This window comes from Rhineura floridana, chromosome 12 (genome assembly GCF_030035675.1).
Source record: "Rhineura floridana isolate rRhiFlo1 chromosome 12, rRhiFlo1.hap2, whole genome shotgun sequence".
Classification (NCBI taxonomy): domain Eukaryota; kingdom Metazoa; phylum Chordata; class Lepidosauria; order Squamata; family Rhineuridae; genus Rhineura; species Rhineura floridana.
Window position 1 is genome coordinate 7,081,741 of NC_084491.1, and position 26,729 is coordinate 7,108,469.

The 26,729-nt window shown below is 44.8% G+C and overlaps 1 protein-coding gene across 1 annotated transcript in view; it reads left to right on the forward strand.

The window, feature by feature from the left end:
* Window positions 1-26,729, forward strand: part of FER1L5 (fer-1 like family member 5) — a 95,271-nt gene that overhangs the window by 56,740 nt on the left and 11,802 nt on the right. Inside the window, 12 exon segments of the mRNA XM_061593362.1 lie at window positions 1,336-1,497; window positions 2,443-2,578; window positions 5,925-5,987; window positions 7,074-7,231; window positions 7,842-7,964; window positions 8,383-8,538; window positions 11,774-11,865; window positions 15,127-15,297; window positions 17,415-17,563; window positions 19,947-20,086; window positions 22,147-22,235; window positions 24,536-24,631. Of these exon segments, the coding sequence (XP_061449346.1) occupies window positions 1,336-1,497; window positions 2,443-2,578; window positions 5,925-5,987; window positions 7,074-7,231; window positions 7,842-7,964; window positions 8,383-8,538; window positions 11,774-11,865; window positions 15,127-15,297; window positions 17,415-17,563; window positions 19,947-20,086; window positions 22,147-22,235; window positions 24,536-24,631 (1,535 nt within the window).

Sequence of the window (26,729 nt, forward strand, 5' to 3'; positions counted from 1 at the left end):
GCAGCCAGGCAAAACCCTCCAAGAAGGTGCAAAGCCAGATTAGTGAGGGATATGTCCTTGGGAGATGGGGTGTGGCTTGGTAGGAGGTGTAGTGTTTGAAGAGTCCCAAGGGCCAGACAAGAGGATTGGAAGGCTGCGTTTGGCCCCCAGAGTTGAGGTTCCCAATACCTCATTTAAAGACACGTTACTTGAACACCAGTGTTTTTTTAGCTTTCAAGCACAGCACATTAATTAATCAAACACAGGCTGGAATAGAAACATATCCAGAGTTTTTCTTTAAAACCAACAGTATATCTTTCCTTGGGGAGGGAGTTCCAAAGGTGTGGGGTCACTAGTGAGAAGGCCTTGTCCCTGGTACCTGCCAATCTAACGGCTCTTGTCAGAAAGAAACATGTTCTAATGCTCATTTTAGTGGGGGGTTTTAATTATTCAAAAACATCTTATTTTTTGAAATTGTATTTTTTAACTTTTTTTGTAACCTGCTCAGGGAACATATATTGATGAGCAGCCTTATAAATAAATAAATATTGCAATAAATAAATAAAATACTGGCAAGTTGGGATGGGGCATAAATTTGGTTCAATTAGCATTTTAATGCACACCTCCTTAATTCGCACTTCCCAAAACAATACTCGAGCCGAAACTCAACTATCTTTCAAAATCTGCACCTCTTCAAATTTTGCCGTACAGTTCTCCAACCAGAAAATGTGTACAAAAATGAATATATCAGAAGAATGTAAGCATGAAACATTAATAAAAATAACATACAGAAATGCATTCCAATAAGGTAAATTGCTTGTAAAAATGTGTATATTAGGAGAAATGCATCCTAAAATGCTGACAAATTTTCATAACTTGTTTAAACAAAAAACAAAAAACCACAAACTAAAGTGGAGAACTGAATTTAAGACTGGAAAAAATGGGCAACTGGGAGAAAGCGAAGTTGACAGGTTTGTCAGTCCAGAAGTCACTAAAGCAAATCAGCTGATCTCTGCCTGATAAAAATTTGTATTTCAGGAATTCATCTGCCTGCCTGACCCCTTCTACTGAGATGACATGGCTCTTTGGACAGGCCTTTGGGGTCCCCGGGGTGGGCTAATTTCTTTATATTGTTTTAAAATTGTCTATTGATGGCCCTGTACTGCCGCTTTTTAAAATGGTTATTGTTGACTGCATTGTATTTTATTATGTATTGTATTATTATGTATTGTTGAATTTAATGTTGTACGTCGCCTAGAGTGGTTTTGGCCAGATAGGCGACACAAAAATTAAATTTATTATTATTATTATTATTATGTGGCTTTATATAAATATTGATTCTGTGATCTCCCACAGATCCTGGCTTGGGGCCTCCGTGACATGAAGAACTACAACCTGCTGGTCATCAGCAATCCAAGTCTCACCGTAGAGTGCGGAGGGGAATCTATTCAGACGCCAGCCATCAGGAATCTTCAAGAGTACCCCAATTTTTCAATCAACATCTATCTCATGAAAGTGGTGAGTAGCCCTTTTGGCCACTAGCAGATGGCAGAGACAATTAGCAAGGGGTGAAACTTGAGACTTGAGCTGAAACTAAACTCTCCTCCCTTAAAAAAGAAAATTCTCTGCCATTTCAGATTTTACAAATCAGATTTTGAAATCCACACTTTCACTGTGACTTTTTGGCTTGGGTTTCATTGAAACTGCTACATTTTCTCTACCTAAGCAGGGAGGGTGTGTTGTAGTAGCTGACAGCCACCAGCCATCAAAAGCCATCAAAGTCTGTTTAAGCAAGCTTCTCTAAGCCACTAGTGCTCATTTTAAGAAGCATATTTTGGTTATTATTAGTGATATTATTATTTATTTTATTTATGAATGACTTCTCATGAGGAATCCCAAAGCTATTTAACAATTATTAATATTAAAAAAGTTTTAGAAAACAGGACATGGATAAAATCAGTTCAGAAGTAAGATAGATACCAACTGGGATAAAGATTTTTATACGGCTTTCGCAGGCATCAAAAAGGCAATAGGCATTGGGAGGGAGTTCCAAAAAGTTGGTGCCACCACACTAAAAGCCTGATTCTGACATCACATGGGACAGACCTCCTGATAGGATGATATCTGCAGGATGCCCTCTTATGCAGAACACAGTGAACAGCAGGGTGAGTAGGGGATGAGGCGATCTTTTAGGGTATCCTTGCCCAAGCTGTATAGGGCATTGTTCACCAATGCCAGCAGCTTGAACCTAGCCCAGTAACTAATTAGTTACTAACTTTATTAATCTCTTCGCCACAGCATGACAGCATTTCCCGTTAAGGTACCGAAGTTTAATATCTACTGTGGGAGGGCCAGGACCAAAAAATACAGGACATGCCTTTGCATTGAGACATACCTCCAGGGGATCCCCCAGTCATTCACTTCCTGGGAAAATCTCATGCTGTCCATCTCGATTTCCCTTAGTACCTGCCCGTCGACAACGATTATGCGCCTCCCATCGAGCTGAAGGTGAGAGATCACAGAGAGTTTGGATACAAGCCAGTGGTGGGCCAGGCAACTGTGAGATCCCTGAGCCAGTACTACTGTGACCCATGGGAAGACAGAAAGGCCCATAATCTACCTCTCAGAGGTATGTGCTACCTTACAGCATCTCTGACTGGCTCAGAAGGGAGTTTTACTGCACGTGTTTCTTGTTAGGGCTGAACTGAACTACAAGCCCAGTTGGAGACATGGGGCTAGGAACTCCAGTTGCTGCCAAACAGCTGCAAAGTGGCAATGGAAGGGTGAGGGTGGAGAGGAGCAGCTGGAGGAGGGGCAAGGTGTGCATGACCCTTTCCCCACCTGCCACTTTCCTCCTGCAAACTCCTTTCCCTTCTCCCACCAATTGCTTTTACATGAGATGCAGGAAATACAGGTTGTATCCCAATCAGTCCTACTCAGAGTAGACCCATTGAAATTAATGAACCCAACTCACATTGATTAACTTTAATGGGCCTGCTCTCAGTAGTACTAACATTGGATACCACCCTATATGTCTGGAAGCCAGCCACACTCTGTCAAGGTCATTGCAAGGACAGAATGAGAATAGCCTCGAGCATGTCACCCTCAGTTCCTGAGCAATAGTCTCCCAGGAGCAGCATCAGTGCCATCTTCCAGAAGGGGCAAGGTGACAGCAAGGTCAGGACTGTGCAGGAGCATCTGCAGCAGCACTGGACTGGCTCTGCCACTGCCCTTGCACAGCCCCAACCTCGCTTCCACCTCACTCCTCCCAGTAAGTGGCAGTGATGCCACTACTAGGAGGCTATTCCTGCAGCTCTGCCCCTCTGGGTGAGCCTCTCCTATGAAAGTGGCCCTATGGGTTGCTTCTGCACCTGGGCTGTGTCTTGCTTAAGTGGGCCATGATATCAGACCTTAAATGCCCGGCGAAATGGTCTGGGAACACCTGTTGCTGTAGCACAGGTTTAGAGAACCTCCAGATGTTACTGAACTACATCTCCCATCAGCCTCAGCAAGCACAGCCAATGGCCAGGGATGACGGGCGTTGTGATTCAGCAACACCTGGAAGGCCAAAGATTCCCCACACTTGCTGTAGCAGCAGCTAAGGGGAGCGTGAATCAGGTTGGTGCCTGGATGGGAGATCACAGGGTGCCTCACTTAGGATGAGCAAAAGATAATAAACCAACAGTTCTCTAAATGTGAAAAGTCTTGCTCAGAAGCAAAGTAAAGAGTTTTGTTCCTGTTCATTTCTACCATTAAACCTTTCAAAGCTTACCATTAATTCCATGTTTTCTTGATTTTTCTCTTTCTCAAACAGCCATTGCCAAGGTGAAGATAAAGAGGGTAAGTTTTGCTGCAGCTTAGGGCCATATGCTGTTGTCTTCTTAATATTCAATTCAGTTTCATTCCTTCCTTGGGGAAGGGTCTATAGCAGTGGTTCTCAAAGTTTTTTGGTTCGTGGCGCACTGTAAAACATAAAAATTTTCTGGCGCACTTCATGTACAAAATTTAAAATATATTAATATATTTAGGGCCTAGCCTAGCTATTAATTGATCATGGATGTAATACATTTCTATACAAATGGGTTTCTTCTCATTTTTAAAATATACTTTCATAATATTCACGGCACACCTAGTCACCTCTTGCGGCGCACCAGTGTGCCTCTGCACACCATTTGAGAATCACTGGTCTATAGTTATAAAGATCTCATGTAGCCAAAAGGGCTGGGTTTTGCATCATGGCCCATGTTGTGTGAGCTCAGGCTGATTTCTTGAAGGAAGGCTCCCTAAGCAGGGCAAGCAAGAGTGGCCCACTTCCCTCCTCATGAGACCCTAGAATATGACCATACACAACACATTGCCCATGAGAGAAAATGAGCCTTTAAGACCCCTGGTATCCTAAGATGGTGGCTTTCTAACAATGAATCTTACTTATCTCCAAGGTTCTCAGAGTGTTTGTGGCTGCAAGAATTATGCCAGTGTGTTCTTGATCCCAGTTCACTGGCCAGGCTTCACACAAGGTTGCAGTGAGGCCTTGAGCACAATGAGTGACCCCATAAAGCACACCCCAAACACCCCTGCAACAGATTGGTAGCATCAAGGAAACTGTTCTTCTTCATTCACGGCCGGCCCTACCATTAGGCAAGTGAAAAGGAGTGGTGGCAAGGGTGTTGGAAGACGAAGACAGCCTGTCTGTTCCCCCTCAGCTAGCCTGCTGTGCTCAGGAAGATGCTATCCCATCACCAGCGTCAAAATAAAATTCAGCTGCCAACCCAATCTGCTTTTGCATCCGAAATGGGGGCACCACCTTGTCCTTCATCCCAGACAACAAAATGTCTTGGGCTGGCTCTGTCTTCATAGTCTGTTAGCAAACACGGATGGGTTCTGCCACCTCAAAGGTTCTCCAGCATTAAGCTCAAAATTAACTTTTGATGTGAAGAAACTACTCTGCGAGTGCTGTGTGCATGCCCCAAAGGGCAGATCCTGCACTTTGCTGCTCAGTTCTCTATCAGCTGCCACAGCAGCTGCATCAGAGCAAAAGCTTTCTAGGCCCTTCATCCAAGCAAGTTAAGCCATCAACAAACACTCCTGTTTTTTTTCTCTTCCTTCTCCTTTTTCTTTGGATGACTTCTTTCTGCTGGTTTGTCATTTTATCTCCGCGGGTTTCGTCTAGGCCACTTGCCTACAACACAGATGCAGTCTCATGAGACTGGTAGGAAAAACAGCGACAATGGATTGGGGAGGGGGGAAACAGCTGCCAGCTGAGGCATCCCATAAGCTTTCATGAAACTACAGGGTCCCCCAGAAGGAGGAATAAGTTTTGACAGCCACTGGGCATATGGAGCATCCTGTGTGAGATTCATTCTGCTGCTTTGTGCAGGGGCTGAACAAAGCTGCCTTCAAGGCATGGTCCTGGAAGAAGCTAAAAGAAGAGAAGGTAAGTTATGATGCAAGATTCGTCTCTTAAAAACGTAAGGCTGGGTCAGGCCAGTGGCCCATCTAGTCCAGCATTCTGTTCTCACAGTGGCCAACCAGATGCCTCTGGGAAGCCCACAGTTTCTAGCAACTGGTATTCAGAAGCATACTGCTTCCAACAGGGGAGGTAGAGCATAGCTATCAGGGTTAGTAGCTGTTGATAGCCTTATTACCCTGGCTAATCTGAGTTGGTGGCTGTAAGTACCTCTTGTGGGAAGGAATTCCATAGTTTAACCATGCATTGCATGAAGAGGTGCTTCCTTATATCTGTCCTGAATCTTCCAACATTCAGCGTCATCAGATGTCCACAAGTTCCAGCATTATGAAAGACGGGGGGGGACTTTTCTCTGGCCGTTTTCTTCAAATGTTGTAACCTTTCATCACAGAAGAGTTGTTCTATCCCTTTGAACATTTTGGTTGACTTTATCACTCCTTCATTCATACAGATCAGGAGGCTCCCAAGCTTGGCATCTGATCTGATTTCATTTCCCCAGAAGGCTTAAAAAAAGGAGTGGTTAATTTCCCCCCCTCCAGTGGTGGATGTAGCTAAAAATTAGTATTGCCACCCCACACTCTCTCACACCCACACACCAGCACACAGCCCCGCCTCCCCCAGTCCTGTCCTCAACTGATGCATGGAAATCAGCTGAAGCGGAGGGTCATTGCTTACTCCCTGCTAATCAGATAATTCATCCGGTGACTCGGAGTGAGTAATCTGCATCCCCATCAAGAGTGCTGGGCTGGGTGGAAAGATTTAAACCTCCCTGCCCACAAAAGCTCTCCCACCCCACTTTGTGTGTGTGTGTGTATGCTATCGCTGCCAAAATCAACAGGGTCTTGGGAGGCCAGAAAAAAATTGCTTGGCAGGCCTAATTAGGCCCTGGGGCCAGGGGTAACCCATCCCTGCTTTAAAATAACAAAGAAGTCTGTGGCACATTAAAGGCACTTCTCAGTGGCGGCCCCCACCCTCTGGAACTCCCTCCCACAAGATCTTCGGCACTTCTCTTCCCTGAATATGTTCCACAAGGCCTTAAAGACCTGGCTTTTCCAACAGGCTTTTGGGACTTCTGGGGAGGTTTAATGTCCTTATGATTTAAATACTGCCTATCATATTTTGTTTGTTAGCATAATTTATACTGTTACACTGTATTTTTGTATTCTATTTTGTTGTAATTTATTGTATGTACGTCGCCTAGAGTGGCCACTGGCCAGATAGGCGACAGATAAATTAAATTTTATTATTATTATTATAAAGAGTTATTGTGGCATATATATTCTTCTGTGGTGTCCTAGGTTCTGCCAGGTTCCAACATCAAGGACTCTCAGTTGTGCAATATCTTCCTCTTCCTTAACATAAATAAATAAATAAAGAGGATTAAACTTTTTTGAGCTTGAATTGACTGCCATACAAAGGGATCCTTAATGAAACCCACAAGCCCCACCCCTCTGACTTTTCCTAAGTTTAGCAAACACATGACCTCCCATGTAGCCATCTAGAAAAAAATCATTAAGGGGCCATCACAAAAGACAGAAAATGCTGTGCCAGCCACTATCATTTCAACAACAGCTCAGATCCCCCAAGACAAATCCGGGTCTGAACAAACCCCATTCAGTTCTGAAAGAATGCCGTGTGGACCCGAACCAAATTTCCCCTCTCCCTTCTTAGGTGGTGGAGGATGAAGAAGAGGAAGAAATAGATTGGTGGAGCAAGTTCTATGTGACGATGGGGGATCTGGCAAAGAGCGGGAATTACCTGGAGAGGGGCTTTGATAGTCTGAAGGTGCGCGTAGGAGGGAGGATGGTAGAAACCTAGCCAGAAATACAAGGGAGAACTGCATGTTTTCTCAGCTAAACACCTGCTCCCAAACTCGCATTTTTTGGAGATAATGTAGGGGTGAGGGGAGGATTTGTACTGGAGAATCGGTGGGAAAGAGGGGTGCTTAACCCCTCCCATTCCTGCCAATATCTCCCCTGCAGCATCGGAACATAGGAAGCTGCCTTATACTGAATCACTATTGTCTGCTCTGACTGGCAGCGGCTCTCCCAGCCCCACCTGGAGATGTGGAGGATTGAATCTAGGACCTTCTGCATGCTCTTCCCGTAAATGACTATCCTCCACCTCCTGACCTGAGGCATACGTCTAGCTTCAGAGCTGAGCTGGGATTAAATGTTAGGGTACAGAGGGTTGAAAAGTATCCGCTGGTCCGTGCCCGGATAAGTGACCACCTGGGAACCACATATATGCTGCCTTGGGTTCCATGACTGAAGAAAGGAGGGAAATAGACTTAAGAAAATACAACCAGTGCCTAGGGAGAGATGGCTCCAGGTGTATAAGCTGCAGGGAGCCTAGCCAAAGAGCTACCCCCAACGTCTGTGTTGCCTTCTCCCAGATCTATAACTGCGAATTGGAGGACGTGCCTGAATTCCACGGCTTCCAGGATTTCTGCCAGACCTTTCGGCTGTACAGGGGACAGCTGAAAGATGATGACCCCATAGTGGGGGGTGAATTCAAGGTGAGCACTGGCCTGAAGTGGACCTGTTTGCTATTCAACTACAAGAATTCACAGAAATTCCATACTGGAGACTGCATTCAGTAGAAGTCTGCTAAATAATTCATAGAAATACAATTCTAAAGTAGAGTTTTGTGTATGTCTTTTCCCCGAGGCGTAGCCAGGCTAGTCTGTGTTGCAGCAAAAACAACAAACACTCTCGTACCACATTTATTGTGGCATACACTTTCGTAGGCAAGAGTCCAATTTTGCGTTGCAAGGCTTCTATGCCTATGTCATCTGTATGAGAAGCAGAAAATCAGCAGGTGCAGATCACAGCAACATCAAGCAGGAAAAAGTTATTTTCCTGCTCGTCACGTGCAGGAGCGTTTCCAGGGGGGGAAGTTGGTAACTCTAAATAAAACTCTGATTTGTTTTGCAGGGGCTGTTCCGGATCTATCCTATACCAGAAGACCCCAATGTCCCACCCCCTCCACGCCAATTCCAGGAGCTTCCCGAAAACGTCTCCGAGACATGTCTGGTTCGGATTTACATTATCCGAGCCTTTAACCTCCAGCCCAAGGATAGGAATGGTCTGGTAATATTAACCATATTCCTTGACTTGCCTGTAGTTACTGTTTTCCGTGCTCTGTGCTTCCCTGTGTCATATGATAAGAAGCTCAATTTGCAGCACGCGTGGCTGAGCCCCAGTTTGAAAGCCTGATCTAGCTCCAACAAGCATTTTTTTCCACCCACCCACCACAGCAGACGTCACCGATTTTGACAGCGGCAGCAAAAAGAAAATTAAAATAGACACAGTGCCCTGGTGGGGATGCAAATCGCACCTTCCCTGCTTATCAGATTTATTATTTGGTGAGTGGAGAACAGGGGTGTCGGGGGCTCCGGGGGTCTTAGACCCTTTACTTTTTTAGGAGCAGGGTCCCAATATCTTTAGCATGCTATGAGCCAATCAGCTTGAAAGGGCCATGTGAGAAGAGTCTTCTTACATGCTTCTTTATCTTTTCCTGCTGATTGGAACCAATCAGAGTAAAAGGATGTGACACAGCCACTGAGGAGACTCTTCTCAGTAGCTAACACTCTCCTCTTTCATGCTTATTAGCTTCTAGGAGTGTCTGTTGTTGTTGGAAAAGGCATTTAATTGGGATCTCATTCTCAAGTCCATAGCAAAAAACAGGGGGAGGAAGCATGGCTGTGAATAACATGAAGGGACCCTGCATTTCTGAATTTGCCACTACACTGCGGTGGAGAGAGGGTAATAATGCCCCCCCTCCTCAGCTGCTCTGCACAGATCAACTGAGGAAGGAGGCTGAATGGGTTCTTTTCTGCTTAGTCCTACTTAGAGCAACAGTCCCACTGAAATTAATTAACCTAAGTTAGGCTCCATCTGTATTGTAAAAGCAGTATCATACTGCTTTAAACAGTCATAGCTTCCCCCAAAGAATCTTGGGAAGTGTAGTTTGTGAAAGGTGGTGAGAGTTGTTAGGAGTCTCCTCTTTTCTCTCACAGAGCTATAATTTTCAGAGTTTCCTGGGAAGAGGAACTGGTTGCTAAACCACTCTGGGAATTGTAGCTCTGAGAGGGGAACAGGGGTCTCCTTTCCTCACCCTTATGTTCATTAATTTCAGTGGGTCTACTCTTAGGACTTAGTTGACTATAACGCTCTCTTTTAGATGATTTTCTATGTTTTTATACTGTTGCTTTATTGGTTTTAGGCTGCATATTGTTTTAATGGGTATTGATTTTTAGAATAGTGCCTATAGCTATTTTTAAAATATTAAGCAATCTACGCATGCTTTAAAATAAATAAATGGTTTTACAATAGAGAGGTCCATTTTGGAAGCTCCCTTATTTTCAGTACAAATGTACCTTTTTTCCACTCTCGAGGCAAGCTCTGGAGAACAATTTTGCAAATTTGCAGCACAGTTCTCTCTGAACAAAGGAACAGTCAGGGATGCCCAAATATTTTGTTCGATCTATGGGCTTATCCACATGGGAGCATTTCTTCATAACAAATACACAGCTTTTACCATCGTAATAGATTTGCAAGGTCCACACTTTGTGCTCAATGGTAGCTTCAAATCCGTTGTTTTCCATTCACACAAGCAGGCGTTCCTCTGGGAAGGATGAGTATTGCTGTTTCCTTGTAGCCCTGCCCTCTAACTTTACTTTTTTACTCTCTCCGGTTGCTCAGTTACTGGGCATGTGCAAATATTTTTTACCTGAGCAATATTTCCACTCCTTCCTGGCCCCACCGCTTCCTAAAGCTTGGCGGTTGAAAAGAAGTGGGGTCATCTGGGCACCCCTTTCTCCACTGCCCCTTTCTGAGTTAATTTTTCCCCACTAGAAAACAAATCAACATAATATCGATATTTTAAAAAATATACAGTAGGGTCCCACTCATATGGCAGGTTAGGTTCCAGACCCCCGCTGAAAAGCGAAAACCTCCGAAAAGCGGATCAGCTGTAGCACGGAGGTCTGGAACCTGACCCGCTGATTGCGCCAGAGGAGATCAGCTGTAGTGCACTACAGCTGATCTTCCTGGGCGCGATCAGCTCGAGCACGGGAATCTCATCGCGCCGGAAGAGAAGATCAGCTGGAGCGTGCTACATCTGATCTTCCCCTCTTCCGGCGAGATCAGCTGGAGCGCAGGGAACTCCAGCCCCCCCTCCAGCTGATTGCCCGCTGGCTCTGTATTAGCAGAATGCCAAAAAGTGGGGTGCCGAGAAGCGGGGCCCTACTGTATATCAATACCAATATTTATATTTTCTGAAAATATCAATATCTATATTTTTCCAAAATATCAGTATTAATATTGCTATCGATATTTTTGAGGTGGACTTTTTTTTTAATCCACTTAATAGATTTTTTAGGACATAAAAGAAGTGAAGGAAGTTTGCTTGAGGAGAAAGGGAAGAAAGAAAGGGCTGCAGCAAACTGTGAAGGGGGGGAGGACAGAGCAGTCAAAAGTTGCTAGACAAACCACTGGAAACAAAACGGAATTCATGGGAGACTTAATGGGTGGAGAAAGGAGAATAGCTGAAAGTGATGATTCACCCACCCACTAAAAACCATCAGAGCAAACCATCTGCAAAGATGTGTGGAGCGGAATGGAGCCGTATTGTTTTAAACTTTTCGTATTATCAGAGGATTGGGTTAGTACGGATTTACAGGGGGGAAACTGCGTGATAGCTTCTGCTTGCCACTAAGGTCATGTGAACCATGTGCATTAAGAGGGAATCCAAGCAGCACCAAACACACACTAAACGGCTGTGTAGATGGGCCCTACATTCATAAGCAAATCTGCCTTGTTTACACTTCCAGCATAAACTGGGGATCAACACTCGGCTATCCTTTGGTTTTCACACTCCTCTGAATTTTGCGATATAGTTCTTGGCTGAACGAAATGTATTGAAATGAGAATTACAGTGTATATTTTAGGTTAAAATGAATACAAAAGTGTTTTTTTTAAATCAAATGCTTGGGCCACTCCTTGCTTGCAGGTCCCTTCTCTGCCCCCTCCCCTTTCCTCTTCCTGCTCCAGTGTGCTGGTACTGTTGCTTATTTACTTGTTTGTAAAATGTATTCATAATCCACCTTTCTCACAAAGTCCCCATGCAGCGGAAATATACACAGTCCAAACCAAAAATTGAAACAATTTTTAAAAAACAGCATAAAACCAAATACAGGATTGAGTTATACAAATAAAACCAGCATGTGGATGGATGCCAATGGAACGTTATGGGGGTGACATTGGGGCGGGGAGATTTAAAACTTTCCTCCTAACATTCTGCTCTGGCTGTATCCTGCTGCAGTGTGACCCCTACGTCTGGATCAAGCTAGGAAAGAAAAGGATTGGTGAGAGGGAGGAGTATATTCCCAACACCCTGGAGCCCGTCTTTGGGAGGTAACCTCTGCCTATCCAGTCTGATCTCTTCTCTAGGGATGTGCTAGAATTCTGCTGGATGTGGATTTAGTACTGAATTTTCCATTGACTTATTCTCAATCACTGAGGATCAGATTTTGATGTTGTGAATTTCCACTGCTATTTTTGAAAATAGATTTAAAAAAACAAAACCTGCCTCTAAAATATCAATTTTAAGAATCATAATTTATCAATATTTCCTTTAAAGGTATTGATATTTCCTTTAAAAATATCAGTATTAATATTGATATTTTTAAGAGTAAAAAAAACCCACAGATTGGTAAGAGCAGCAGCTAGTGCAGCCTTTCCCAAACAGTGTGCCTCCAGATGTTGCTGGACCACAACTCCCATCAGCCTTAGCCAGCATTGCCAATGGTCAGGAAAGATGGGAATTGTGGTCCAACAACATCTGGAGGCACACTGGATGGGAACGGCTGAGCTAGTGGATAAAGAACGAACTCGAATTGATGCCAGCCTGTCAGGTCAATTGAATGCTTTCAAACTGGCACTGGCCAGCCAATCCCATCCCTACTCTTCACCCACACTCTGACACTATGCTCGCCTCCCCATTGCAGAAACCTACTGCGATATGGAAGAGTATTTTTTGTCCTTTCTTGACCCATATCTTGAGACCCACTGTGGTGCAATGATTAGAGTGCTGGACCTCAGCTGCATTTAGATCCCTACTCAGCCACTCATGAAGCTCACTGGATAACCTTCAGCCAATCACTCCCTCTTTCTCAGCCTCATCCACTTAGCAGGGTTGTTGTGCAGATGATGTGAGATAGTCCATGTACACATATGCCAACCTGAGCTTAGTGGAAGAAGGGCAGGACACAAATGTAATAATAATAATAATACAGAGGGTTGTATCCATTGTCGATCTAATTTAAAGTCACTTAACATTATACTTGTTCCATTGGTGAATTTTTTTCCACCATGGTATGTTGTTGCACAAGAGAATGCATAAGCAGGCTGCTGGTAACTTTGTTGTGCAACAGATTGTGCAATCTGTTGTGCAGCTAATTTCCACTCTCACAACTTTTGCATTGGCGTCCCCTGTTGTACAACATTAAAACTTACCCCTCCAATAGTCAAGAAATCAGAAGAAGGCTAGGACTGGGGAGGCCAGCTGTGAGAGAACTAGAAAAGGTCCTCAAATGCAAAGATGTATCACTGAACACCAAAGTCAGGATCATTCAGACCATGGTATTCCCGATCTCTATGTATGGATGTGAAAGTTGGACAGTGAAAAAAGTGGAAAAGAGAAAAATCAACTCATTTGAAATGTGGTGTTGGAGGAGAGCTTTGCAGATACCATGGACTGCGAAAAAGACAAATAATTGGATGTTAGAACAAATTAAACCAGAACTATCACTAGAAGCTAAAATGATGAAACTGAGGTTATCATACTTTGGACACATCATGAGAAGACATGATTCTCTAGAAAAGACAATAATGCTGGGAAAAGCAGAAGGGAGCAGAAAAAGAGGAAGGCCAAGCAAGAGATGGTTCGATTCCATAAAGGAAGCCACAGACCTGAACTTACAAGATCTGAACAGGGTGGTTCATGACAGATGCTCTTGGAGGTCGCTGATTCATAGGGTCGCCATAAGTCGTGATCGATTTGAAGGCACATAACAACAACAACCGCTAGCGCAGGAGCCCTTGTGCTACAGGACAGCGAAAGGCGATACAGCCCTAAGATATGATGGAGCGACTGGTGTAGATGCTGCGTGCATCTCCAGAGGAAATCGAATCCACAATCATGAAGGAGTTTTGAGGCCACTGTGACTTCCTGGGATGAGCTAAGAGAGTGGAATCAAGGAAAGTGACCTGCAGCCTTGCCTCACCACATTTGATTGGAGCCCAGGGAGAGGGCTCCCCTCCCATGCCAAGCTTCCTGCTGCCATCTTTATTTCCTCCCAGCATCCTGGATGTTGAAGTACTCCATCATAACATGGGTTTTAAAAATAGCCATCACCACAGAAACATGGCAGCCTCATCTAGTAGCCGTCATATTTTGATGCTGGTGGTGGTAGTGATGGTGGCAAACTTTTTAACCCACAATATTGTGGAGCAACTTAACATCCAGGACAGTGGAAGGAAATGAAGACAGAGGCCAGAAGCTGGTTGGCACCAGAGCATCAAAACATAGTTTCTAAGCATATATTTATTCCAGTTAGTCACATTTCAGGGCCAGGCCCGCCCACTTCCCTCCACAAAGCAGCACAGAGAGAAATACGAACAAAGAACCTCAAGCAGAATATGAAGCACTGAGTAGATGCAGAAAAATAGGTGCATGAGCGATACTGAACTACATCACCAACATTCTCTTTTAAGGAAAGACAATAGTAAAAAGACATTTTAAAGCTCTATATTAGTCTGCTTTCCTTGTTTTGTTTTAAAACAGCCTCTAAAGTTTTTATTCATGCTGATGTTGTTTTCATCTTTAATTGATTTCTATTGGGTTTTATTTTCCTTTCCTTTTGTATGCCACCCTGGCTGAAGCCGGTGCTGGGGCACGCTGCAACATTCCATTGCAGGTAGGGATGGGGGAGGAATTTGATTCAGTTCGCCTTTAAAGGTGGACCACTGCAATTTGGACTTTCTGAAACAATACAGGAGCCGAAACTCAGCCATCCTTTTAAATCTGCACTTCTCCAAATTTGGAAGTGCGGTTCTCCAGCCAAGTGATGTGTACAAACATGCATATACTAGGGTACAGTGTGCATAGAAATGCATTGATGAAAATAACACCAAAAATGCATTGTATTAGGGAAGATTGCTTTGCAGAGTTATGTATATTAGACAAAATGGCAGACAGATTTGTGCATATTAAGAGAACAAACTAAAATTCCTGTTAGTGAAAACAGCATGCAATAATGCATTATGTTAGGGGAAGTTGTGTATACTAGACAAGTAAAACTGCATTTAAAAATGTGCATTTTAAGAGAAATTTACATTAAAATGCTGGTGAATTTTCATGAGAATTCATAATTAAAAAATCACAAACTCATGTGGAAATTGGAGAACTGCCCTTAAGACTGGAAAAATGAGAAACTACAAGAAACAGATTCACCCATCCCTATTTGCAAGCCCCCCACTTGTACTGGTCGACCTGTGCCATTTTTCTTAAAGGTCACATGTGCATTCCTGCCAAAGGCTTATCTGAATGAGCAGGACATGCAAGAGATAGAGTATGGGAATGATTTCTTCTCCCCCTTTCTATGATCCCCACAGTATGTATGAACTCACGTGCAACATCCCAGCAGAAAAGGACTTGAAGATCTCATTCTTTGACTTCGATGTCTTTCCCCCTGATGATATGATTGGAGACACCAACATTGATCTGGAGGACCGGGTCTTCTCCCGCTACGGGGCCAACTGTGGGCTTCCACAGTCTTACTGCGTGTAAGTAGCAAGGAATAGATAGGGGGGGGGGTGCCTTGTGGACTGACACAGGCAGCTGCTCAGGATAGGCTCATTGTCAGAGGCAATGTTTTGGCTGCAACAGCCGGGAGCAGCTAGTGTGGTAGGCTGATTCCACAGAGCTGCCCTTCCAATAGCAGCATCACTGCCATTGCTTGGGATGGAACAGGGCACAGCAAGACAAAAAAAAGTCTTGGATCATCACTCTTACACCATGAATTGTCTGAAGTCGTTTTATCAGCTACATGTCAGCTTTTCTTACACAATGGGGTTCCAGTGACATCACCAGGGCAAGATGGCACACTAGAACTCTGCTCCCATCCCACCTTGAGCAAACTGAATTTAAAAAGCCAGTTAAACTTCCTGAATTGACCACAAAACTGGGGGTCCTAGCAGGGTGTGAGCCACTCCACTGCAACACCTGGGAGAATTAAGATAAGTACTTAACTGACCACCAAAACACCACTCAGACTGGCAATGACTCTAACAATAAGCCCACAATGGCACCAAGAGGGTCTCACCCTGGTAAGGACAATATAGGCACTATTAAAACTCATGTTGCAACAATTTAAACAAGAACTCTCAGGCGAATGGCTTGAAACACTAAACCCAATAAAGGAGGAAATAAAATCAGTCACTACAATAGTCACGGCAGTAACGAAGACCCCAGAAAAGCTTATGGAGCTAGGTCTAAAAAACTCAGAAACTATGCCCAAACTCAAACGCATCCAACGAGAACACAAACTAAAAATATTAGACCTGGAGGATCGCTCCCGATGGAGCAACCTCCAACTTAGCTTTTCAGAAACAATGAACTTCCATAGAAGTGAAAAACAAAACACTTGATTTTTAGGCTGTGTTTGAGTTCTCTGCCTGTGATCCACAATACAACTGCTTTGAAGCTCCAGAAATATTTCTGCTATGTGTTCATTTTATCATGTAAGCAACCCTTATTAACAATGATAGCTTAACCAAGTTCCTTCCCCTTAAAGTCTTTCTTTACTCTTACTGGGATAGGGATCAAATAGGTGAAACGCATATGATCAAACATCTAATCATGTTGGCAGATACTGATTATAAAACACTGAGCTAAGAGGAAACAGCTAGCCAAAAAGGACAACGTGAAAAAGACAAAAACGAGAGATTAGCTTTATCAAGCTTAATGGGAAAGTGAATATAATTCATATTTTCATCCTTTCTCAATATTTCTATGAGATCATGGGCACCATTCCAACCACGAAGCAAAGATTGCTAGATGGGCTGCTTGAGCAGCAGGAATTTACAAAGTTCAGTCAAAACTAAGTGAAATGCTGCATTTTGAGCACTACCGCCAAGACTCCTGATCTCTAAGATCCATGACACCTGAAAATGTACTTTGCTTTTGTTTTTTAATTTTAATAAATGTGTATCTGTTTGTTTGTTTATATCCCACCCTTCCTCCCCAAAGGATCCCAGGGTAGCACGAGGGTGTTGCATTATGTTTTATTTTTGTGTTTTATGAATGTATTGATCTTTGTCACCTGGAGTGGACATGGTCCAGAAAGGCTGCTTAAAAACATTCAAAATAATAAGGAAAATAGTCTCATACACCAGAGGGGTCTGAGCAGGGCCTCCAAGAGGCAAGGTACGGGACGCTGAAGCAACTTATACAAAATAAATGAATAACCCTGCACATCATTAACATATCTTATTCAGACTGCAGTATTTGGAACCTGAATGGGGCATTTGAAATATTTCTACATCTGAGGGCAGAAAAACAAAACCTTGCCCTTCTGCATTTTTCAGAGCACTTTACCAGTTCTTGCAATGAAGCTTTTCCTGGACTTTTGACTGCAAGAAGGGGTGTGGATTCCATATTTCAGTGCTTCTCCACACAGGGAAAACCAGAACATCAGGCAGAAGGCTTCTGTCCTCGCTTTCTCCTAGTTTTCCATGTTTGGGTTGTTTTATAGCTATGTCCCCCTCCCACCCCCGACTTTCAAACATGCAAGATCTAGTCTGCAATCCAAAGCGTGGCCTATTCCAGCAAAAACTAGAGCACTTGGGCAGTTCACCCTTCAGATGTCTACTTGACCTCCTGACCCCATCTTCCCACACAGCTGTGGCCCCAGTCAGTGGCGAGACCAGCTTCTTCCCAGCCAGCTCTTGGAGAATTATGCTCAAATCAAAAACATACCTCAGCCTGACATAAATGAAGATGGAAGCAGAGCCACTTTCTTGGGTAGGACTTACCAACTGTCTGACTTCGGTGAGTATCTCAAAATATTCTCAAGCGGGGGTGGAGGGAGACCTTGTGCTCCCCTGAATGTTGAGCAGATGTCACTATAAACCACTGGTATTGCCAGGCACCTGCTCAGTACGACACTCCAATAGGGCGCCCACTGCCAACCCCTGAAGCTCTGGCTTGCCTCCTCGTTGCTGTTGATTCCTGCTCACTTCTCCTCTCTGAGTGCTTAAACAATGATTTCATTCACAAATAATGCTAAACCGTGGTTTATTGAACTATGGTTGGTTAAACCATGGCTTAGTGTTATATGTGAACCCAGCACCCTTTCTTAAGCATGGTTTGCACAGTCAAGCCACTTGTTTATTGCCAACAAACCATGGCAAACATTGATTTAAATATAGCTTGGTGTTATGTGTGAACCAAGCACCATTTCTTAATCATGATTTGTTCAACCACACCACCTCAGACATTTAACAAGCTTCAAAAGCATGAGGGAAGAGCAGCTAGAAAACACAACAAACTTTGGAGAAACAAGCCATGGTTTGTTTTATCATCTGTGGGACAATTTGTGGATAACTAATGGTTTGTTAAACAACCCTTGGCTTAAACAAATAATCACTTAGCATTATGTGCAAACCAGGCCTGTGAGTGAGGAGATGAGGTGTGCAGTTTGTTCACAAGCCTGCAGTTCTCACATGCGACCCTAACACCCGTGTTCAGGCCTTTTGGATGTTGAGACCTCAGTGTGCTCTGGAATTTGCACCTCAAGAGTTAATATAGTCAAGGATAGCAAAGATAAATTTTAAGTAACTTTACTGTATCAAAAAGGGGGACAATATTTATTTAAAGGATGTTAACAGAGGCTTTCGTAAGTGACACACTACTAAATAATTGGCATTTAAAGAGTTAAAACTAAGTATTCAAGGTACCAGTTCATAGAAACAGGTACAGATGTCAAGCTGAGGTGAAAACTGACTGGGAGATGGAGGCTGTCTACCCAAAGCCCTAAAGGGAAATCATTCTAAAACAGTAGTCTTTGGGGTCCAACATACCACAAAGAAACGACAGGTATGTATGGGATCTTTGGGAAAAGGAGACAGGGGAGGAAAATGGATACAGTTTGGTGATTTTGATCAATGAATGAAGTTTCTGGGTAAAAAGGTGAGGTAGGGAACAGGCAATAATTTCAGCACTACAGAGCTTAAAGCAGTCAACAATGTGAGACATTTAAAATTATAGATGCAAGAAGGTATAGTTTTCCATTCCATCCTGTATTCATCACATGCAGCACTGTTTCCGTTCTGCTGCAGTTCATGTTTCACCAAAAACTACATTATTCATGCCTCTATCCAGCTGTGTCGAAATTACATAATTTATATCGGTTACATAATTGCATGTAAGTTACATTGTCATTGTGTTATTCCACCCTATTCATTTCAATGCAAAGGACACAATGGAAATAGCGGGGTAATCAACTGCCTATCATTTCTGTACTGAAAGCTGCAACAACAGTGAATACTGATCATGTTCACTAGTCAGATATCCATAAGCGAACATCAGCTCCTGTTTCTGTTTTCAGCAGAATTCTCTGACATCCCTACAGCTTCGTTTACAAGAATAAAGTGAAATGGCCTTGCAGGAGGAAACCAGCAGAATGTCTTGGGAAGTAGCTTGGGAAGGCACAGGAGGGAGAGGAAAGGGGGTCTCTGAGAATGTTCTGGATAAAGCTTTGGGTAGAAATGACAAAGAGAGAGAGCAAGAAAGGGAATTAAATCTGGATTTGGAATGGAGAAAAATGAATTGGGGGGGTGTAAGAGCAGCATGGAGAAGCTGAAAGCTCTGTTGCTAGTTTTGTGCTGAATTTGGAGCTTAGAAGTCCTTTATTCAAAGGAGAGTTCTGTAATGTCCACCTGGAATCATATAGCATAGCAGCAAAGGAGGAGGGGAATTCGGGGGGGGGGGAGAGAGATTCTAGCTGGACTTTGGATCATCTAGAAGGGAAGGAGAGAAGGGCTGTAGGCAGCTGAGTGGAAGAGCACCTGCTTTGCATGCAGAAGGTTCCAGGTTCAATCCCTGATGTCTCCTGGTAGGGCTGGAAGTGTCCCCTGTCTGAAACGCTGGAGAGTCGCTGCCAGTTAGTGTAGGCAGTACTGAGCTAGATGGACCTAGGATCTGACTGGTTCCATTGTTTTTGGAAAAAAACGCAAATAAAAATGTTGCCAAAAAAGAGGTATTCTGCAAATATGCTCCATTTACATAATGTATACAGGTTGCAGAATACAGGCTGCCCTGCTGCAGAGTTTTCTTTTTCTTTCTACCCTGCTTGGACATCTCAAGCCCCTGTGACCCATTTGGCAAGTTTCCAAATAACATGATTCTACGGTACTTGGCTTCCTCCTTTCAGAGACCAAAGTAGCTTCCCATGGCTTCCTGGGGCCCGAAAAAGAGCGCTTGGCCCTCCATCTCCTCCACACCTGTGGGCTGGTGCCTGAACACATAGAGACTCGCACCCTCTACAACACCACCCATCCTGGGATTGAACAGGTAACTTTCCTGCCTGTGCTTTTGGTTTTCCCTACACCAGGGGTAGCCGACACGATGGTCCGCTCCAGGTGATGCAGAACACACACCTCCAATCATCCCTGACCATTGGCCAAGCTGGCTGGGGCTGATGGGGGTTACAGTCAACAACATCTGGAAGGCACCTCATTGGCTATCAAAAGAGAAGCTACAGCGTTTCCCCCTACAGTTTGGCTTCCCCTCCAAAGTGAAAAGTTTAAAGCATCTAAACACATGTCATGTTCAATTGTCCTATATAATACTAATAGCAAACTTGTTCTCCAAGTGCCATTACCTATGTAGCTAATATAGTAACATCTGCCCAGAAGAGAGCTTAATCCCAAGGTTTGCGGAAGTACAGAAAGTTCTGGGGAGGGAAAATTAAGGTGTGGGAGTCTCCAAACAGCTCAGTAAAGACTGAGCATATTCAGTAGACCCAGAATGCTGGGAGTTGATGGAGGGGTGGAGAGGGAAATGAAGTATCCTGGAAAAGGGTGTGTGGCTGGCTGGAAATCTGAGCAGGAGCACTCCAGTCTGCAACATTTTGTTGCAAGCCTCACTTATTGTTTACTGATTATCATTTCAATTTATACCCCACCTTTCTCTGTATAGCACCCAAAGTGATTAGCCGTGGTGGTGGTGGTGATAATTATAATAAACCATAGAGCCTTTTAAAAAAAATCAGTGGCAATAAAATAAGAGCAGATGAAACCAATGAGAAAACCAAGAGTTGTCCTGTTGGATGTTAAGGCAAGCCATGCATTTAAGAAGTCAGGTCAGCTGGGCAAGCCAAAGGCATTTATATATTTTTTTAAAAGGTAGCAGAGAACATCAAAGAGGAATCTAAGCCAGTCTGTAAGGGCATCTCCAGACTGTCAGTATTTTGCGGCAGAGATTCAAATGGAAACCGGGAAATTTTGGTTTGCGCAATTAAAGTGGATTAAAGTGCTCTGTTGTGCTAGCCACAACAAATCCACTTTGAAAAATAAATTGATTTTTGTAGTTTAAAAAGTGACAGGGAAATGCACTGAAAAGTGTAGAATGAACAAATGATTAATGGGAACATGTATAAACATCCTGTAAGCAAATCGGGGACAATGCTCATTGTAGTATGACCTCCCCGCAAACAAACCAAGAACAAATGCTCAATAAAAACTGGGCATAATCTAACCCAGCCTTTCCCAACCAGTGTGCCTCCAGATGTTGCTGGACCACAACTCCCATCAGCCTCAGCCAGCATTGCCAATGGTCAGGAAAGATGGTGTGGTCCAACAACATCTGGAGGCACACTGGTTGGGAAAGGCTGATCTAACCTCTGCATAAAATTTGTGTAGGCCAATCAGGATGAATGCTCATTAAATAAGTCTTCTGGAGGGCTCCTAGGCAGAGAATCGCAGAGCTTAGGCACAGACATTGAACAGTCCCTCTTGCTGTGTCCTTGCCAAGCATGCTTCAGATATTGGCAGGACGGAGAGCCAAGGACCTTCCTGGAAGATCTCAAGACTTTTACAGGTTCATACAGGAAAAGGCGGTGCTTCATGTAATGCGGTGCTAGGTCATTTTGCCTCAAAAGCAGGAATTGTAATTATGCCCAGAAACAATTCAAACTGGTTGAAGCCAGGTCGTGGATTGCTCCAAAGAAGCCTGAGAATTGTAATTTTATGAGGGTTCCTAACGTCACACAGAACTATAATTCCCAGGGTTCTTTGGGGAGGGAGTTGAACATGTTTGAAGCTGGTTTCAGTTTTTAGCAGGTGGTTGTTATTCTGAAGACTCCTGCCACATGGTCATTTTCTTCCCATTTGGCTGCATGAGGGAATATGTTTGGCACTGACCCCCACCCCCACCCCAGAAGGCATTTCAGGTTTGCTGAAGTACTGTAATATCCTGAGAGGCAGAGATGAGATGAAATGGGATCTGTCTTTTGTAGCAGAGTGGCGCACCTGAATTGGGGGGGGGGGGGAGAAGGCTGGTCATCTTGCTTGCAGGTCTGCAATCAATGAGGTTGATTGTTTTATAAATCCAGTGCCTCTCTCCATACGCAGGGTAAAGTGCAGATGTGGGTTGACATCTTCCCAGAAAGCTTAGGTGAGCCAGGACCTCCTTTTGACATCACCCCGAGGAAGCCCAAGAAGTAGGTGCACCAAACGCACAAGCACACACCGACCCTTTTTAAGATGCGGAACCAATTGCACCTGCCCAGCAAATTTTCAGAAAGGCTGAATGAGAGGGCTGGGGTGCAGGCTGTGGGTGCTGCATCCAAGCAGCACCCTGCCCAGGGCCAGCCCTATCATGGGATAGAGTGGGGCAGCTGCCTCAGAGGGACAGGGGGTAGACAGGCAGGGCTGTGTGTCCCACCTGGCCTGCCCTGTGCCCTCAGGTACAGTGGAGGATGCTGTTCCCTTGCCAGGGTCAAAGTAAAATCCAACTGCTTTTGTGCATGGAATGGGAGGGGGGCAAGGTTTATTCCAACGTGCAGCCAGACACATTTTGTGCAGTGTCAAAAAAAAATGTGTGCATGTGAAATAAGTTTTTATGCAGTTGAGCATATGGGATTTAGTAGGGAGGGAGGTGGTTTCTAAAAAAGAAATAGATGAGAAAAGTTAAAAATAGAAAATGCAGATAGATGTTGGTTCCTTTAAAATACGAGATAGAAAAACCTCATATATTGATAAACGCCCTGTGGGTGCCAGCACAGAAATAGCCGCAGGCCCTCCATGATGGCGAGCACTGTCACAAAAAAGCCCTGCTAATAGCATATTATGGGAGAAATTCCTTGACTAGTTTGGGGTCGGCAGTGTGCTGGTTGCTTGTGCAGGAGGGAAAAAAGCTCAGAATAAACCCTAGAAGGGGGGTTGTTTTGTCCTTTGCCTCAGGCAGCAAAATGTTTTGGGCTGGCCTTGTCCCACCAACAGTAGCTTAGTGGCAAATTCAGAAGTGCAGGGTCCCTTCATGTTAGTCACAGACATGCCTCCGTCCCCCTTTTTTGTGGTGGGGTTGAGAATGAGATCCTTGTGAATGTACTTACCCACAACCACAGACATTCCTAGGAGCCAATAAGCAGGAAAGAGGAGAGTGTTAGCTACTGAGAAGAGTCTTCTCAGTGGCTGACCCACCCCCTTTCACTCTAATTGGCTCCAATCAGCAAGAAAAAAATAAGGAGGCATGTTAGAAGACTCTTCTCAGTGGCTAACACACTCCCTTTTCATGCTGATTGGCTCATAGACCCCCTGAGCCCCCGGATGGCTATACCCCTGCCCACCAAGTTGGGGGGAGGAGAACACAGGAAGCCACCTCAGATTATTTGCCCCTTTAGCTCGGTATTGTCTTTTATGACTGGCAGTACCTAGTGCTTTGGGGTCTCAGGCAGAGAGAGGTTTCGCTGTCACCCGCTCCCTTATCCTTTAAACTGGATCCTTGGCCCCGGCACCCACCCACGTGCTCCACCTACCTTTCCCTTGAAGTGAACGCTGGTCGTGCTGTGTGTGCATAACCAAGATGGTGGCAGGGGCATCAGCCCCTTAGGAAAGCCTCACCCTCCATCTTAGTTGATGGCAGGCACGTACCCGCAGTGCAGCCAGCATTTATTTCAAAGGAAAGGTAGGTGGGGCATGCAGGCAGGCATTGTGGGCCTGCAAAGTGGTAAGGGGGAATGCCTGGGAGCTCCCTCTCTGTGATCCACAGCAGGGTCATGAGCCAAAGCTGCCATGGATTGTGGAAGGGAACGCTACCCACCCATCCTAAGGAGGGCCCTCAGCCAGGGCCCGACCTGGCTGCCCTCTGGCACCAGCCCTGCCTGTGACCTTCTTCAGGCAAAGCACATAGCCTCGCCACTGAGCTGCAATACTGTTGTATACACATGGCATTGTTTCTGTTCCCAGAGTGTGACTCTCACAGCTTCTCCTTGCACAACACAATCAAGGGGAGCTGCTGGTTCACAAAGGCACCTGTCAGCAAAGGGTCCTAGCTGTTAACTTGAACAGAAACTTCCTTTCCAGTTACAGGAAGCCCAATTTTGGCTGAACATCAGGGAAAACGTCCTAACTGTTAGAGTGGTGCGATGATGGAACCAGTTACCTAGGGAGGCGGTGGGCTCTCCAACACTGGAGGCCTTCAAGAGGCAGCTGGACAGCCACATGTTGGGGATGCTTTAAGTTGGATTCCTGCATTGAGCCTTGTAGGCCCCTTCCAACTCTACATTTCTAAGAAGGGTTGTAGCTCAGCGGCAGAGCATCTGCTTGGCATGCAGAAGGCCCCAGGTTCAGTCCCTGCCTGGCATCTCCAAGTTGGACTCAAATTGGGGAGGGGGCACACAGAAAGTTTTCTTACGACAGTCTTTGTAGGCCTTCCTTGTGCTTGGATATAGCATGGAAAGGGATCCCACTAAACACCCTCCCACTAGCACTGAGACTCTCCTCCTCTTTTTCTCTCTAGATATGAACTTCGCTGCATCATCTGGAACACTAAAGACGTGGATCTGGAGGACACCAACATTTTTGGAGACAGGATGAGTGACATCTATGTGAAAGGGTAAGTGGCAAGTTAGGGAGAAGCTGAATTGCAGCCCAAGGACCAGATAGAGAAGCCTGGAGGGCCATGTTCACCCCCAAGTGATGGAACAGGGGGGAGCCCTTTGCAAGCAGTCATTTCAGTCCTCTGGCAAGGATGGGTTGGGGGGAGGATGCAGAAGAGAGAGGCAAAATGGAGGGAGCAATAATTGGATGGGAGACATAAAAGAGAACAGGCAGAGAGAGAGAGAGAGAGCACTTACCAATTCTTGCAAATTCTGCCTACTGTTGGCTCTGGTCTGGCTCCACCCACTGCCAGCATGTAGCTCCTGACAAAATCCGCCCCAAGGGAATGTGACCCTCAACAGAAAAAAGATTCCTCAGTCATCCTTGCCTTAGCACATTACAGCACAACATAGCAACAAATATATAGTTATAGTTATAGGATTGTGGGGGTGGGTTTGGATGATATCTGTGAGACCCTTTCTGGTTTATAATTGTGTGTCTGTAACAGATACAACCTGCAAAGGAAGGCACCTGCGCCACTGGTCAGACTAGTCTCCTTTGTTAATCTAATAGAGTGGCCGGGTGAGCTAATGGGCCTGTCAAGTGTCCATTAACAGGTGAATAGATTTTGGACCAGAGAGATCCTGTGGCTATTGGAACTCTTTTCAGGGGAAGGGCCATCCTCCCCCCAGTCCTGGAGCCACTGAGCAGCTTGTGTTTTAGTCTGGTCAGAGGAGAAGCTGGGAACTGAAGACAGAGAGGCTTGCTTGCTGTCTGGATCCTCAAAGCTAAGGGCAATGGGGAGCAAGATCTGATGGACTGATAATGCTGTGGACCCCTTAACCTCAGGTTGGAATGTATGTAAATAAAAACCACATATAAGAAACCACAGTCTCTGCTGATCTTCTTTCCAAAGAAGCCAAACCCTGGGTAAGTGCAGGGACCCCTAGAAGTCTCACACTGCTCGGAGATTGGAGTGGCGCCCAACACTCTATATCTAAATGTAAAAGGACAAAACTGATCAGGAGGACCCAATGCGTAAGCCCCACCGCGATTTTATCTGCCTTCCCGAGCCAGCCTGCCAGTCAAGGCTGCCTGAAGTTTCATTCACAACAATGGAATGATTGTTCCATTGACTGTGAATTACAGACAACTCGAGGAAGATAACAACAGAAAGCACAAAAACCCTATTTACGCACAGAAAGACTGGGGGTGGCGGAAGTTGATTAAAGGCTCAACCGAGCTGGAAGCTCTGAGAGGGAGGGGGAGAGAAAGAGAGAGAGATTCCATACTTCTAATATTTCATTTCTCTTTGCTGAGAGACGTGAGCCCTCTTCAGCCAGGACACATGAGGACAAACCTGTATAGAGGGACAGGGGCATGCACACTGAGCCCACCCCAGTGTCTGTGGGCACCCCCCCTCCATGCCTCCTTGACTCCCATGTGCTTAGCATAAAAGTCTGAAGGGGACTTGTAAGCGGTGGTGGCTAGTGCCCATTGGGCCTGGTGGGGCGAAAGGCAAGGAGCCCAAACCACAGGTGGAACCAGAGCCAATGACAGGCAGAGCCAACTCACTCTAGCTTTGTTTTCATCCATCCTCAGCTCTGCTTAAATCCAGAAGGGGCAACACAGAGAGTGAAGAGGAGGAAACTGGCAGGCAGGGTCAGCCCCAGGACTAGTTGTAGATGGCAAGCAGGCGGGGTCTGACCAGAGCTTGGGAAATTCCTTTTAAAAAGGAACTAGCTCAAGTTCAGCATGTTCCAGAAAGTACTGGTAATTGGTCTCTTTTGTCCTTTTACAAACCGATTTAGTTCTGTCCATGTTCAGTTCACCGTTCAATTCAAGTTCATCCAAGTGATCCTCAACAATTTTTTTTCCAGAATGTTACAAGCTGCTGTGCTGAAGTATAAAATGTACTTAAGAGGAAGAAAACATCAAAACACAACACACACAGTGGAGTGTGAATTGTTTATTTCCCCCCAACAATTACGGTCTTGAGAGAGAGAGAGAGAAAGTGTGTGTATGTGTTCCAAAATGAACTTAATTCATTCATCAGTGAATTCGCCTATCAATTATAGGAACTACTTTCAGGTGTAATTCCGAGATTTCTGAAT